General features: G+C 45.9%; 1 protein-coding gene across 1 annotated transcript in view; it reads left to right on the top strand.

The window, feature by feature from the left end:
* The window catches only part of LOC147672520 (cAMP and cAMP-inhibited cGMP 3',5'-cyclic phosphodiesterase 10A-like), a 909783-nt gene that overhangs the window by 284606 nt on the left and 608224 nt on the right, over positions 1-16953 (top strand). The window contains exon 6 of the mRNA XM_086947973.1: positions 16710-16865. Coding sequence (XP_086804099.1) covers positions 16710-16865 — 156 coding nt within the window. The remainder of the gene's footprint in view (positions 1-16709; positions 16866-16953) is intronic.

The raw sequence follows: 16953 nt of genomic DNA, 5'->3' as shown, positions 1-16953 counted from the left end.
ATACTCTTTACTAACAATACTGAATAACACCATAAAAAAGGCCAACCATTAATTTGTATACCAACTCATTATAGGCATGTGTAGAAATCCTCACTCGCATTAAGACCTGCCGGATGTTTGCTGTCTAGGTTTAAGATCTAGTGCGTTTCAAGTTTGCGGAGGATTCCCTCTCTGTTGCCACCTCTTCTTAGGGGCATGACTGCATCAATTACATAAAACTTCAACAGTTTCAAATCTCTTTTGTGGCAGTCATTAAAATGCCTGGCGACAGGATATGCTTTGTCGCAATTGGTAATGGCCTTCATGTGCTGGACCACCCTTTTGTGCACTGGAAGTTTGGTGCTCCCTACATATCTAAGGGCACAGGGGCACTCCAGCACATATATGGCATATTCAGTTTTGCAAGTGAGATATTTAGAAATTGGAATCTGCTTCTCAAAAAATGGTGTGAAGTAAGTTGTTATGTTAACCCCATGTTTACACGCCTTGCAGGACGTACATTTAAAAAAACCCGTGCGAGAGCTGAGCCAGTTAGTCTTAGCCAAGACTTCTGGACTGCTACTCACTAGGCTGTTTTGCATAGAGCCTGCTTTCCTGTATGTAATTGTGGGTGAGCTAGAAGAGCCCATTTTAAGAATGGGGTCATTCTGGATCAATGCCCAGTGTTTGCACATAATGTTTCGAATTGCATGATGTTGCTTATTGTATGTCACAATTAGCCTGATTGGATCAGATTCTAACACAGGGTGAACTTGTTTCATGGCTTTAGTAGTGAGTGCCTCTTCTCTAGATAAGGCCTCTGTGCGCTTCATAGCTGCTATAATTGTTTTGTCTGAATAGCCTCTCGCTAAGAACCGCAATCTGCAAGCCGCCTGGGCCTTAGCAACATCCTGTTGTCTTCTGCAAATTTGTTTAATGCGTAGCATCTCCCCATAGGGGATGCTATGAATCAAATGTTTAGGATGGTGGCTAGTGGCATGCAGCAAGGTGTTGCCCGCAGTGGCCTTATGATGTAATTTAGTATGAATTACATTGTCAATAAATACCTCTACATCTAGGAAATTCACTGAGGTATTTCTCACATTTGAGGTAAACTGTAAATTCAATGAATTATTTAGTTATTTAATGAATGCACACACCCGATTTTTCTCTACCCTCCAGATCATAAATAGGTCATCTATGTACCTGTACATGCACACTACATGGTTACGCATAGTTTGAGCATACAAGACTCCGAGAACTTGCTTCTCCCACAGTCCCATATGCAAGCACGCATAACTGGGGGAGAAGGATGATCCCATTGCCACTCCTCTAGTTTGTTGAAAACACATCAGCTGAAACATGAATAAATTATTTTGTAAGCATATCTCAATCATACTCACAAGCATATTGTTGTGTGAGTAACAATGTAGCGGCCTCTGTCCCAAAAAGTGCTGAACAGCTGTAAGACCATCTGAGTGATTTATACTAGTGTAGAGAGAGGTCACGTCTAACGTGATCAATATAAAACCGTCTTGCCATGTTATACATTTTAATTTCCGAAGGAAATCTCCTGTGTCTTAAACAAAGGTGGGTAAATTACTCATGTGCTCTTGCAGAAAAAAACCCAATGTATTTAGAAGTGTTCGCCAGGAGACTTTTACAGGCAGAAATAATAGGTCTGCCTGGTGGCTGCGATGGGTGTTTTTGTATCTTAGGTTTGAAATATGTACACGGAATGACCGGATGATCATTTAAAAAAAATGTCAACTCATCTGCGCGTAGCAACCCTAAGCTTTTCCAAGCCACCAATTTTAAATAAAAGCTATTCCAGGATGATTTGGCGATCGACAAATCTACCCTTTTGTAACAATCTTTGCCATTGAGATGTCGCCAAGCTTCATCTAAATACATATCCCTAGGCCAAATAATTATGTTCCCGCCTTTGTCTGATTGCCGAATGATCACAGATTTGTTATCTTGCAATTTTTTAATCAAATCATGATACAACCGGACCTGCTTGGAATATTTGTATTTGCATCGTGCCACCTTATGTTGCAACTTCTTAATGTCCGTCGTTACTAACTCGTGGTAATAGTCAATGTTATCTTTAACCATTACTGGGAAAAAGGTCGATTTTGCTTCAAAATCAGTAAGTGCAGCTCCTGAAATTCCCTGGTTGATATCCTCGGCTGTCATTTGGGTACTTTCGCTCTGCAATCCGACCAAGTCCATTCGCAAATTCATATCCCCAGCTGTCGGAATGCTTGGACTGTGGGCCTGGTTGATCATATCTCCTGGCACCTTTTCTTTTGGTTGTTTGGATGCAAAGAATTTCTTCAATTTCATTTTTCGAATTTATTGAAAACTGTCCACTCTGGTGTGTGCATAACGGAAGTTTATTTTTTGGACTAAATGACAGCCCCAAGGAAAGGATTTGCGTTTCTGCTGCACTTAATTCCATTGTCGACAAGTTAACTACGGACATATTGTCAGTCGCAGACATTATTGTGGCATTGGTTTGCTCTTCCAATTGTAGCTGTTGTTCTTTTTGGCTTGTTCCCGCGCTCCTGCGTTTCCTCCGTTGGTGGCGTTTGTAGTTTTTAGTACGCTGGGTTTCGTTAGCCTGGGCCGCAATGTTTCGAGACGATCCCGCCTCATACAATCTACCTCTTGGGCCAGGGTATACCGTTGAAACCCCAAATTTCCACCAGAACCTGGTTGGTCATTGTCAGAACCACTGTCAGGTACAGAGCTGTAGTCGGAGAGGGATGTTGTCGAATTGGCCCTGTTAGGTGGGTTACCTTGTGGTTGAGTGATGGGAGGTACCGCCGCGGGCTTTGAAATATTCTTTTTAACGGCATCCTAGCGTTTAGCGAATGTGAAGACTTGCCCCCTTTCATAGTCTTGTTTATCGCGCTGAAATTTAAATGCCTTTCTTTTTCTTATTACTTCCTCCTCTTTTGTTATTCTTACCAGCATATCATCCCTCATTTTTTGTTTGCAGCATTTTGTTCACAGCTGCTCAACTCCAGCTCAAGCGCCACAATTTGCTCTTCATACGCAGCGCGATCAGTCTCGGCGTATTTAACCAAAATCGCCATGAGGTTCATAGATGACTGTAAATTACAATGCGCCCATTCTGTTAGCAAATCCGGATTAGGTATTTCATATGTGGGGACCAGCATAATTCTGAGCCCTCGAGGCATTCTCCCCACTTCCAGGTAGCGGGAAAGGGACCGGTGTTCCCACCATTTAGCCTGTTCTCCTTTTTTGATTTTTTCCAATTTCTTAATTTTGTCGCGTAGGTCCCGCTTGTCACATCAATCGTGGACACTGGTTGGTTCAATACAGACGCCGCAGAATGTTTATCGCTGAACATATCTGCAGCGGCTTTCTCCTGACTCTTTAGCGCGCCGGCGGCCATGGTGCATGTAGGGGTGATTGAATGTGTGCATAGAGCAACTTTTAACGGACAAATGTCCTCGTTGGCTTACCAGCACACTCCTTTTCCGAGCTATTGGACACACCGGCTCCCTTACGGCTGGTCTGCTCCCTAGGGGTCGTCCGACTCCGGTGTCAGCCTCCACTCCGTTGCTGATGTATTGCAGTCTGTTCGGGGGCAGGAACGAAAACGAATCCCGTGTAGAAAAAATGAAAACTACTTCAGGACTCCGGAAGCATGGGTTAAGGTTCGTTCCGCCCAAAAGTGAAGGACGGGCTCCGCTAGACCGAGAAAGCCACTCTGTAATTTAAACAACAGAAAGTAGACAACTTATACAATGCAAGGACAACAGCAGACCCAAATCTTCAAGGTGCTATTTCTTTATTGTGCAAAATCCCCGCACCTCCGCCATGACGCGTTTGGATCCCCCTTGGCCCTTGATCACATGACACGCTATGGAGTGATTAGGAGAAAAACCTGCGCAACCACAAATTAATACAGAACTATAATACATTCTTTTGTCTTGATTTCACAGCAACAACGAAGGACAGTTGGTAAGTGCAGCAATAATGTTTATTGCGCCAGCTGACACGTGTTTCATTGGAGTGAAATACACTCCAAATCTTCAGGGCCAAATCCAAAATGGAAAAGGAAGAATGATCCCCCACGACTGTTGATAATTCCAACCCAGTCCGGGTACAAAGGATCTTCAGGTAAGGCGCACCAGTTCAGCGTGGAATACACTTTTCTATCTGTTCTTGAAGATTAAAAATTGTGCTTTTGGCATCAAGGACTACCAAGGTAGTGCTGTAGTCAGTGGCCTTTAACCCCTTCCATGCTGGGCCGATTTTTCTCGTGTGCTAGGCTTATTGAAGAATCAATGGCTTTATGACAGCCCCCAGCCGTCATGAGCACACGAGCACTGTAATGCATGACGGATGGGGGCCGTCATCAGCATGGAAGGGGTTAAAGGAGCAGTAATCATCCGGGAAGCCTCAATGGGCAAAAGTAGCCGTCACCGCCCTTAGACGTCGTTCGGTCTCGCTTGCACTGGTGTGTTGCTATCTCCGGGTCTGGATCACTTACTTAGCTGAAGGGAAACTTTGCGCACCACTGGGTATTTGGTATGGTCTAAACAATGGTTGTACTAGAGTGGTGCTGCTAGGAAAAGGGGTGACCTGTACAACCCCTTGACAATGTAAAGTGAAAACACTTACATATAATTTAGTGAGGAGAAAAACCTGCGCAACCACAAATTAATACAGAACTATAATAAATTCTTTGGTCTTGATTTCCCAGCAACAACGAAGGACAGTTGGTAAGTGCAGCAATAATGTTTATTGCGCCAGCCGACACGTGTTTCATTGGAGCGAAATACACTCCAAATCTTCAGGGCCAAATCCAAAATGGAAAAGGAAGAATGATCCCCCACGACAGGTGATAATTCCAACCCAGTCCGGGTACAAAGGATCTTCAGGTAAGGCGCGCCAGTTCAGCATGGAATACACTTTTCTATCTGTTCTTGAAGATTAAAAATTGTGCTTTTCGCATCAAGGACTACCAAGGTAGTGCTGTAGTCAGTGGCCTTTAAAGGAGCAGTAATCATCCGGGAAGCCTCAATGGGCAAAAGTAGCCGGCACCGCCCTTAGACGTCGTTCGGTCTCGCTTGCACTGGTGTATTGCTATCTCCTGGTCTGGATCACGCTATGGAGTGATGTCAACCTTTTTAAAGTGATAGTGCACATTACTTTGGTAAGCGTCATCATAGACATAGAAGTTTTATTCTGTAACAACAAGTCGTTTACATTTTAAAAACAAATATTGTTTTAAAACATATTGTCTATTTACAAATGATAAATATTAAAAACAGGGTAGATAAAACCAGAAATTGCTGTTAAAATAGCAAGTTAAAATAATTCATATATTATCATCCTGAATACACATTTGTGCTTGTGACTACTGGACATAATTGTAAAATACATGGAGAGTAGGTAAAAAATTAATAACCAAACTCAATGTTTTGTCCATTAAGTGAACAGGATTTTTTAGATAACGACTTTCACTACTATATATATGTGTATATAAAAATAAATAAAACTAATTTGAAGTGCAACATTTGAAAGCCAGAGTTTATTTAATGCATCGTTAATCTACATATACTACCGTCCTTTATCCATCTATACACCTTCCATGTACTTTTGATCGCTATTTAATACTTTTACTCAATATTGCGTTTCTTCTAACTCTGTATATCCAATGTTCGAGGCATGTGGGCTGCTGAATTCATATCTGTGCATAGATCGCCACCTAGTGTTGGGTCCGGATGATTGCACATTGTTGTCCTGGAAGAGTCTTCGAAGTATCACGAGATAGGTGGCTCCTCCCCTGGACTACAGTGCGCATGGGCATCGCCTCCATCCCCAGATTGTTTTTTTCCGCCATTGGGTTCGGATGTGTTTCGGTTCCCTCTGTCGGAACCGATAGTTGTTCAACTTCTACTCGAGACCAAAAGGTCTTTAGGCTGGGCGTCGGTATAGTTGCGTTCGGGTTTCTTTCTGACTCTCAGCCCCAATCTCTTGCTGCCCTTCCACGTGCTTTCGGCGCGGACGGGCCTACACTACACTCTTGCTATGGAGCGGACTCCGTTTAAGAAGTGCCCGGTGTGTAACTCTAAATACTCACACCTCGATGTGCACCCGGTGTGCAATACCTGCTTGTCACCGGATCACCGCGAAGATGCCTGCATGGCGTGCTCGAAGTTCCGGAGCAAGAAGACTTTAAAGATTCGTCGAGCCCATAGGCTCCAGGCTAAGTTATCAGCTGCGGCGCCCCCACCAGATGACATTTTTCAGGAATCTGTCGAGGACGAAGACGACGTGCAAGGTTCGGACTCTAATCCCGCATCCGAAGGGGAGACCTACGACGCGGGTGAGGAGAACTTTGCCGAAGTCACCGACGAGATGGGGACGACGATCAGACTTTTACGACGATGGGAGATAGCTCGGAGGAGAAGCATCCCCAAACAGACTCAGGGGTTAGTCCCCTTCATACGGCCCAGGGCGAGGGATCGCCTTCGGGCCTTACCCAAGATCTAACTATGAGTCCTACGTCCCCGCCTTTGGGCCCGGTCACGGACATTTGTGAACCATCGCTTACTTCGAAGAAAACGAAAGTGAAGCCGACTGGTCCCGCACCCTCGGATGCGAAACCGAAAGCGAAAGTTGAGATGGTCAAGAAGGTTCTGGAGGCGTCAACTTCCAAGAAAGTCAAAATGGCCGACTCTAAGAGCCACGCCAAAATGGCCGACCCGAAGCCCTCGGGGTCGGTGCCGAAGGCGAAATCGTCCGACGCGTCTGCGTCGGCTTCGAAAGGGGTCGCGGACCCGAAAAAGGCTCCGAGGAAGCGGCAGGGCGACGACGCTCATGGCCATGGGGCGTCGGCTCCGAAGAAGGTGGCTGCCGGCGATCAGGCTCTCGACGACGGGGGGTCGGTCGGACCGGTCAAGCCCTCTCCGGCCTTAACGATGAAGGTAACGGAATCCCTGCAGCGGATCCGAAAGGACAGTGTGGTTCCCGCTCAGGACGCTGTGGCGCCTAAGCTCCCGCCTAAGCCTGCGAAGGGGCAAACGCCTATTCGTTTCACCCTACCACCCAAGACGGCGCCGAAGGCCTTCGCGTCGACACAGGGCGGACACTCGAAGGAGGCATTGACGCCGAAAGCTACCTTGGTGGCGTCGAAGCTTCAGCTCCAGCCGCTTGCTGAGGAAGAGCGTCGTGAGGTAATCATCGACGCCAACACCGGAAAACTGTCTCTCCTCAAGAGGAAGATCACGACGGAGCCGGCGTTGGAGCATTTCAAGATCCCTCTCAAGAACAAAAGGGACTCTTCGACTCTGGTGGAACCTGTGTCCCCACAGGCCCTGGGACTCTCGCCAACGCATTCCCCCGCAGCCGATGTGGACGAAGACGATGCCGAGTACACCTATCCGGCGTACTCGGATCCGGAGGAGGAGCGTGCCCCTTGGTCCGCCGGAGGCGACACGGAGGACCCGCAATCGGGTCAGGACATGCAACTCTTTGCGGCCAAGACGTCCCAGACGGAGGACTCGGCAGCCTTTAATGCTCTGATCGAGCGAGCTGCGGCTAACCACGACGTCGAGCTGCACTCGGACCCCGTGGATGTGGACTTCTTATTCGACACCTTCTCTGTGGCTGAGAAGACAGTCAAAACGCTGCCGATGCTCAAAGGTGTGCTTAAACATGCAACGGAAGTCTTCAGGGAGCCCACACGGGCGCGTGTGGTCAACCCTCGAATCGACAGGAAATATAAGGCGGCGCCGACGGATCCTACCTATATCAAGGGACACTTGCCATTAGACTCCTTGGTTGTTTCCAACGCTCGGAAGAGGGCGAACTCTCAGACTACTGGTGACGCTCCTCCCCCAGACAAAGAGTCCAAGGTCTTCGAGGCCTCAGGCAAACGGATTGCTGCACAGGCAGCTAATATCTGGAGAATTTCTAACACCCAAGCCCTGCTTGCACGTTATGATAGGGCCCATTATGACACCTTAGAGGCCATACTGCAACACTTACCTGACCAATACAAAGAGGCAGGGGAGATGCTGATCCAGGAAGGCAAACTCATTACAAATGCATCCATCAAATGTGCATTAGACGTGGCAGAAACAGCCTCCAGGGCTATCAACACCAGTGTGTTGCTTAGACGCCATGCCTGGCTTCGAATTTCAGGGTTCAAACCCGACATCCAAACTACGATACTGAATCAAACAGTGAATCCTGACCACCTGTTTGGACCTGAGGTGGATGCCACCCTGGAAAAAATGAAAAAAGATACGGAAACTGCCAAATCAATGGGGGCTTTACAAAGTCAGCAGTTTCGGAGTGGTTCCTTTCGCCGCTCAAACTCCAGAGGCACCACAAGGGGGCAGGCATCCCAATCCTCGCAGTATTACAAAAGTAACACCCAGACCCCGTACAACAACAAGGGTAGAGGTGGTTACAGAGGCAATAATGTCAAGGGCAGGGGACGTGGAAACAATAGCTCCAGGTCCACCACCACCAACAAGCAGTGACGTCTTGTCACTGCCCCCCGACCATACAACACCGGTTGGGGGGAGACTCCAGCAGTTCCTGCCGGCGTGGAAGAACATCACCACGGACAGGTGGGTGAGGTCCCTTATCCAGTATGGGTACTGTCTAGAGCTTACTTCCATTCCGCCGGACATACCCCCAAGAAGCCGTCCTATGTCAGGCGAGCATTTGACCTTGTTGCAGCAGGAAGTTCTAGTCATGCTGCAAAAAGGGGCAATAGAGCTCGTTCCTTTGCAAGAGCGGGGAACAGGGGTTTACATCCTGTATTTCCTGATTCCCAAGAAGGACGGATCCCTCAGGCCCATCCTGGACCTCAGGCCCCTAAACTGGTACATACTCTCGGAGCACTTCCATATGCTCACGTTGCAGCAAGTGCTTCCCCTGCTTCAGCAAGGGGATTTTCTGGCTACGCTGGATCTGAAAGATGCCTATTTTCATATCCCCCTGCATCCTTCCCACAGAAAGTATCTCAGGTTCACGATCTTAGACCAGCATTACCAGTTCAAGGTCCTGCCGTTCGGGGTCACCACGGCACCAAGGGTATTCACGAAGTGCCTATCGACTGTGGCGGCGCATCTCCGTCGCCAGCACGTCCACGTCTTTCCTTACCTGGACGACTGGCTCATTCAGGCAAGGACGGAACGACAGTGCGTAGACCATGTGTCACGCACCATTCATCTCCTGCACGATCTGGGTTTCTCTCTGAACTACCCCAAGTCCCATCTCCAGCCCGCCCACGTGCGACAGTATCTGGGCGCGACAATCAACACTCTGGCAGCCACTGCGCAGCCAAATTCAGTGAGAATCGCCAGCATCCAGGCGCTGATCCAACGATTCAGACCCCAGCACTCGCTTCCAGCGAAGGTGTTCATGCAGTTGATAGGCATGATGGCCTCCTGCATCTCCATTGTCCCGTACGCGAGACTACACATGCGTCCGCTATAGGAGTGCCTAGCACGTCAGTGGACTCAGGCTCGTGGGCAACTGACAGACCTAGTGTTGGTGAGCGGTCGGGCATACAACTCTCTGCATTGGTGGAATCCACAAAACCTTTGCAAAGGCCGACCATTCCAAGAGCCTGTCCCACAGATTGTCCTGACAACGGACGCTTCTCTCCAGGGTTGGAGAGCGCATGTACTCCACTACACGGTGCTGGGACTATGGACACTACAGCAAAGGAAGATGCACATCAATGTGTTGGAACTGATGGCAATCTTCATGGCCTTAAAGGCGTTCAAAGTACATCTGTGCAACAAGGTAGTGTTGTTCCGGACGGACAACATGACGGCCATGTACTACATCCAGAAGCAGGGAGGCACACACTCTCCACAGCTGTCTCATCTGGCTCAGAGCATGTGGAAGTGGGCCATTCAGAGGAACATCTTCCTCATGGCAGAGCATCTCCCGGGCAAGGACAATCAAATGGCGGATCTGCTCAGCAGGCACAGCCATCAGATGCACGAGTGGGAGATACATCCATCAGTACTCCAACCGTACTTCCAAAGGTGGGGTCATCCAGAGATAGACCTATTTGCCACAAAGGAGAACGCAAAATGCCGAAACTTCGCCGCCAGGTTCCCACACCCGCAATCACAGGGCAATGCGATGTGGATGAACTGGTCAGGCAGATTTGCGTACGCTTTTCCCCCAGCACCTCTGATACCGCTGGTGGCACGCAAGCTCCGGCAGCACTCGATGACGCTCATCCTGGTTGCTCCGACGTGGGCTCGCCAACCATGGTACACCACGTTTCTGGAACTCTCCGTGGTACCGCATCAGAGGCTTCATCTCACTCCCAGCCTTCTGACGCAGAGCCATGGCGACATTCAGCACCCAGATCCGCAACAGCTCAACCTGGCGATCTGGCTCCTGAAGTCCTAGAGTTTGGCTACCTCAATCTTCCCCCCGATTGTATGGACATCATTCGGGAGGCAAGGAAGCCCACTACTAGAGCTTGTTATGCGGCTAAATGGAAGAGGTTTGTCATCTACTGTGCTAACCACAATATTGACCCGCTAGATGCTTCCATTCAGAATATCATCTGTTACCTTTTCCACCTGTATCAATGCAATCTGGCGTACTCTTCCATCCGTATTCACCTGTCTGCTATGGCAGCATACCTCCAGAATAGGCAGCACCTGTCACTCTTTAAGGTCCCTGCTATCAAGGCCTTTCTGGAAGGACTCAAAAGGGTCATTCCACCAAGGACCCCACCAGCTCCAGAATGGAACCTCAATGTGGTTCTTACAAGGCTGATGGGTCCTCCCTTTGAGCCACTGCACTCTTGTGAGCTTCAGTTTCTGACTTGGAAGGTTGCGTTCTTAGTAGCGATTACATCGCTTAGGAGGGTTAGCGAGCTGCAGGCGCTCACCATCCAAGAACCTTTCTTCCAGGTACATGCTAACAGGGTGGTGCTCCGCACTAACCCTAAATTCCTGCCCAAGGTGGTATCACAATTCCACATTAACCAGACGATCGAATTGCCAGTGTTTTTCCAAAACCCAGAGACGCTGGCGGAGCGCATGCTCCACACCCTTGATGTTAAGAGGGCCTTGATGTATTACGTAGACAGGACAAAAGATTTCCGCAAAACCAAACAACTTTTTGTTGCTTTTGCTACTCACCACAAGGGAAACGCAATCTCCAAAGCGGGGATTGCTAGGTGGATAGAAAAGTGCATCCAGATCTGTTATGCTAAAGCTAAACGCACTCTCACTATCCCACCGAGGGCCCACTCCACCAGGAAGTTGGGGGCCTCTATGGCTTTCCTAGGTAACATTCCCTTAGAAGATATCTGTAGAGCAGCCACATGGTCTACCACACATACTTTCACTAAACACTACTGTGTAGACGTACATTCCAAACAGCAGGCAGCTGTTGGTCAGGCTGTTCTAAAAACGCTTTTTCAGACTGCTGCAGCTGGCACGGGCGGCCGCCGTTAATGGAGGGACTGCTATGTATTCTATGCACAGATATGAATTCAGCAGCCCACATGCCTCGAACTGCAAATGCTACTTACCAGTATGCATCTGTTCTTGGCATGTAGGGCTGCTGACATTCATATCGCCCACCCTCCTCCCCGGCGCCTGTAGCAGCAGCAGATTTTTATCATATACATACATATGCTCATAGCATGGTCATCACTCACATTCTTCACTCCATCTCTGCCAATGGCTAAAAACAATCTGGGGATGGAGGCGATGCCCATGCGCACTGTAGTCCAGGGGAGGAGCCACCTATCTCGTGATACTTCGAAGACTCTTCCAGGACAACAATGTGCAATCATCCGGACCCAACACTAGGTGGCGATCTATGCACAGATATGAATGTCAGCAGCCCTACATGCCAAGAACAGATGCATACTGGTAAGTAGCATTTGCAGCACTACCCTATTTTCACCCTATACTGCTCTCAATATATCCTCCAGCCCAGCTCTCTGACTCATCATAAATCTCTTTCTACTACTCTTTCAAATGCACTAGCCTATTTCTCACCCTATAGCTCTATCTATATATCCATTACCCTCCACTCTCTCATTCATCCCAAACTCCATACCACTACTATGGTCCGCAAAATAACCCTTTTGAGACTCTTCCCTACTCCACCCCGTCCTTGCGTCATCTAATACCTCTTTTTACTATTTTGATCCCCCCCCAAAAAGCCTTTCTAAACCCTCCCTCTGACTCCCGCCTCCACCTCCCTTTTACTCACCCCGCCCACCTCACTTTTACTCATCCTGCTCCACCACACCTTTACTCAGTCCAAGCCGCCGCCTCCTGCTATGAGCTCCAAAACAAACAAAAAATAAATTAAATAAATAAAATCTAAATCCTTCTATCCCTCCCCTATCCTTTTCAATCCAAGTAACAGACTAACATGTCTGCCACTCAAATTGATTTCATATTTCACTATACTAATTTACCACTAATCCTTTATGGGTTCCAGAGTAGCGTGTGACTCACTGAAAAAGCACTTCAGCACCTCATCAGGGGTGGCAAGCGCTATACAAATGCAAACCTTTTTACCTCTTCTACTCTCTCGCTGTCCTTCTGAATCCAAATAACTGACTAAAATATCTGCCAATGAAATTTCTTTCAAATGTCCCCTTACTAATTTTCCCCTAACATTGTACGGGTTGCAGAGTAGCATGCTAGTAGCCGAAAAAAACTTCAACCCCCCCCCCCCCAGGGGTAGCAAGCGCTATATAAATGAAAGCCTTCTTGCCTTTGCTATCCTTCCACTCATTAGCCTTCTCAATCCAATTAAACTGACTGACATATCCACCACTCAAATTACTATCCAATTTTCACTATACTACTTCACCACTAATCCTTTTTGGGTTCCAAAGTAGTGTGCTACTCGCCGAAATAGCACTTCAACACCCCATCAAAGGTAGCAAGTGCTATATAAATGCAAACCTTTTACCCTCTTCTAGCCCTCCATGATCCTTCTCAATCCAAATAAATGATTAACCTATCCACCACTCAAATTACTTTCCTATTTTCACTATACTAATTCTCTACTAATCGTTTATGGGTTCTGGAGTATCGTGCTACTCGCCGAAAATGCGCTTCGACGCCTCGTCTGGAGTAGTAAGCGCTATATAAATGCAAATACAATACATTTATAAATCATGCCAGAGCCAACAACATTTCAAGCTTCTGAACCGGATTAGTACCAGTAGCCCTAGTAGAGGCTGAGACTGTACTATAATATGTATATTTACTCTTGTAATATTCAGTTGCCTTGCTTAAACAGTCTGGTCTTTAGAGCAGGGGTCTCCAAACCGGTCCTGGAGGGCCGGATCCATGCCAGATTTTTTAAATTACTACATGTATCTCAATGGGGATATCCAAAAAATATGGAATGGATCCGGCCCTCCGGGACCGGTTTGGAGACCCCTGCTTTAGAGCCTTGCCTTGCTCTGGAGGGCAGGAATAAAATAAAGTGGGTGATCACCTAGCAAAGACCTTGCGCACTGAACAATATGGGCACTGGGGCCAAAGTCTGCACGCAGTAGGGTTTGGTTTGGACATCCATGAGTATTTGGGCACTGTTACAGCCAACGCAGCCTAGCCAAAGCCATAGACCATGCACAGCAGTTTCTGCAACCCACAGTTGGACAGAAAATAGGTACCAGCACCAAAATAAAAGTTGCATATGTTTGCAGATTGGGCCAGTCTTGAACTTGTGAGGACTGGTTGTATAGGTGTTTTGCAAGGTATGGAAGATTGCATGAATTTCAGCTTGCACCAGGTAATATTTGTTTTAATATCCAGGAAATTAATAGTAAGAAATGTCTCATCAGTCCATAAAACAGGACTACAAACAGTCAAAAAAATGACCCACACACTGACCTGTCACACCAGGGTCTAAAGGCCAGTCCAACCATGCTCAGGGTATGGCCAAAGACCAGGAACTGGAGCCATCTCTCGAACCTAGCCAAAGGCAAGGTATGGTGACTAGTCTTCATTACACACAGCCCAAAGATCATGTGCACCTGGAATTGGGTGCAGGGCCAGGCCATAGGCCAGAGTCTGTAACAAACCCCTTCAGCCAACCCCCACTGCGAAGGGCCTTTATAGAGCAGACACCAAATATGTCATGCCTCAACGTAAAACACATAGCTCGCCCACCAAATGTTTGGGTCAATATATTGTTATAAACTCAAACTATTTATAGCAATAAATAATACAAATTAACAATATGACATAATTTAAGTATCAAAACAAAGGAATAGTGTATACATAGTTAGGCCAATTGTGTCAATAGTAAGGTGTTGTGTAATGTCAACAGTAATGCCATTTGTGGTATTGTCACATGTGTGAGGTCATGAGCACTGCATTTGGTGGCCAATTTCTGTTTTGTTATTGGAATAGTGCGAGCTACATTTAGTATAGTTAACCGTAACTGGCTACTTTCAGACATTTTTTGGTTATAATTTGTAATAACCTTAACTTTTTTTGCAATGGAATATATTTGTGTGTATGTGTATATATATATACATATATATAAATATATATATACATATACATATACATATATATACATATGCAAGTCCATAGACCATATTGGACGGTGTCCTGAGTGGATGATGTCATCAGTGTTGCCATTTAACATGTCATGAGTAATATGTTATGTCCTAAGTGGTGCATGACAGGGGCGCAAGTTAGTTAGCTCACTAAACAATAACAGGCGAATTTCAGTAGTTTTTCAGTTTTCTAATGTTAATCCTTATATTAGTTTAACACCTAACTATAACGTCACTTCAGCATTTGTGTTGTCTCTGAATTTCTGTGCTTTTCTTAGCATATAAATCACTCCTTCGGGCAGACTGCTGACAACTGACTTTGAGCCAGGATGATGTAATTCCTTCAGCCGTGTATTCTGTTTCGGAGATCAAATTTCACTTGGGAATTAAAATGGATAACCACAACTTTGGGCTGCTGTATGTGTCAGTCTGTCTGGTCATCTATCCCTAAAAAGGTGTTCTGGTAATTGTGGCCCTCATGAGGTCTTGATCACATGGTCAGGCCCATGAACAGTTGAGACGCAGCCCAACACCTTCTTTTAAAGGACAATATATGCATGTAAAATTCAGTAATGAAATGAGTTACAGGCTGTTGCTTCCTCTAGACAGTAGCTTAGAAATGATGTACCATTATACAGCAGATGTATTTGGTGATTATATATCTCGTGCTGGATCAGGCATTTTTTAATCTCAAACCCCGCCACTGTTCACATGGACCTTTGTCAGTCGACGAGGAGAGTGGAAAAGGAGCTATCATTTACATGTAATTTCTATAGACCATGAAGACTAATTCGGACTTCACAGGAAACGACAAAAAGAAAAGAAGTGGGTTTAAAGGATTTATTAACAAATTAGTTTAATCCAGACCATTAGTTCATTAAGTATTCAAATTGTATAGGCATTATTACAGACTTGAGTGGTGTAAAAGTCGATATTACAAAATAAGACAAAATAGAGCATTAACACAAATTACAAATAGTATATAAAATATGCAACAAGTGTGTTCCAGAAACGAATCCCCTAATCTAATTTGAAGGATAGGCTAAGAAGGGGTATTTAGGCAATAAGTAAGATGTCCGCTTCTGAAAAACAAATTAAGGTTTCTAATGAGGGAATAAGAATACATAAGCATGAAGCCTAAGAATTCAGCTGTGGGGATTAGCAATGGCGAGAAGGGTCTTTTCAGTTTGAGGTCAACAAACCTCCCCATAAAGGGATATGCTCTGTACGCTCCATCTTCTAGTCTAAGGAGCTCGCTCTATTATAATTCAGCATACACTAGTTGCCACATTTTGGCTTGTTCTCACTCTTTTGAACCAATCATTTTTCTCCAAACTGGGAGCGAATATAGTCCCATATTTCTCAGACTATGACAATGTTGGTTTGCACAATGGTGGTTACACCCTTGAGGAGTTACACTGGACAGAATTCTGTGGTTCAGACCACTATTTCCACAAGTCGCACTTCCTGGCATCTTCCTATCCTCCTGGTGAGAACCTCACTATCGGTTGTCTAATATATAACCAATTACTATTCACTAGCTAACAGAAGGCTTTTGGGAAAACACAGCATGTACAGTGGGAAAAAAAAGCCATCTCATGCAAAATAACAGACCTCTTAGTCTTAAATGTGAAAAGTGGACAATCAATATGGCATTAATATTAAACTAACTTAATTCTTAACAACATGTTAACTTGAGTGGTTGTTTACAGTGGTTACCTACTTAAATTTGTGTTAAATGAGCACATTTTATTTAACATGTTAAATCACGCTTTAATGAATTGGTTTATATTGCAAAATGAAGAATTATACTGCATCCCTGGTATCCCCACCTATGAATGACAGTTGGAGTAATGTTTTATATTAATTTTCTTCCTTCTGAACCCAATATTTTTCGGTCTGAAAAGAGCATCCAAATCATAATAAGGACGACGAGTCAGGAGTTTGTCTATTCCTCTAATGTATTATGCCCTATTGGAATATTAGGGAGTTGCGTGATAGTAGGCGGGGCACATAATGCCCTCATCAGGAAGGAAACGTGCAAATAATTTCCTTGATTACGCATCATTTATTTTGTGTAAAACTGTTTGATGTTAGCCTTTCCCTTTACCATGTTTACAAGTTGCTGTTTGTCTCGTTTCAGGATGAGCGGTTCCCCAAAGGTACTGGGCTGGACTCAGGGACTCGTATCCAGTCTGTTCTTTGTTTACCAATTATGACAGCAATTGGTGACCTCATTGGAATCCTTGAGCTTCATAGGCACTGGGGGAAGGCAGCCTTCCATATCAGCCATCAACAGGTGATGATTTAATTTACTTGGTTTGTTACGTAGCACACATGCATTGTTCTATATGTGTTGAAGCTGCAATCAACGTTTTGGTGGGTGT

This window comes from Lissotriton vulgaris, unplaced genomic scaffold, assembly GCF_964263255.1.
Source record: "Lissotriton vulgaris unplaced genomic scaffold, aLisVul1.2 SCAFFOLD_490, whole genome shotgun sequence".
Lineage (NCBI taxonomy): Eukaryota > Metazoa > Chordata > Amphibia > Caudata > Salamandridae > Lissotriton > Lissotriton vulgaris.
The sequence above is the reverse complement of the archived record's forward strand: the minus strand, read 5'-3'. Positions and strand labels throughout refer to the sequence as shown.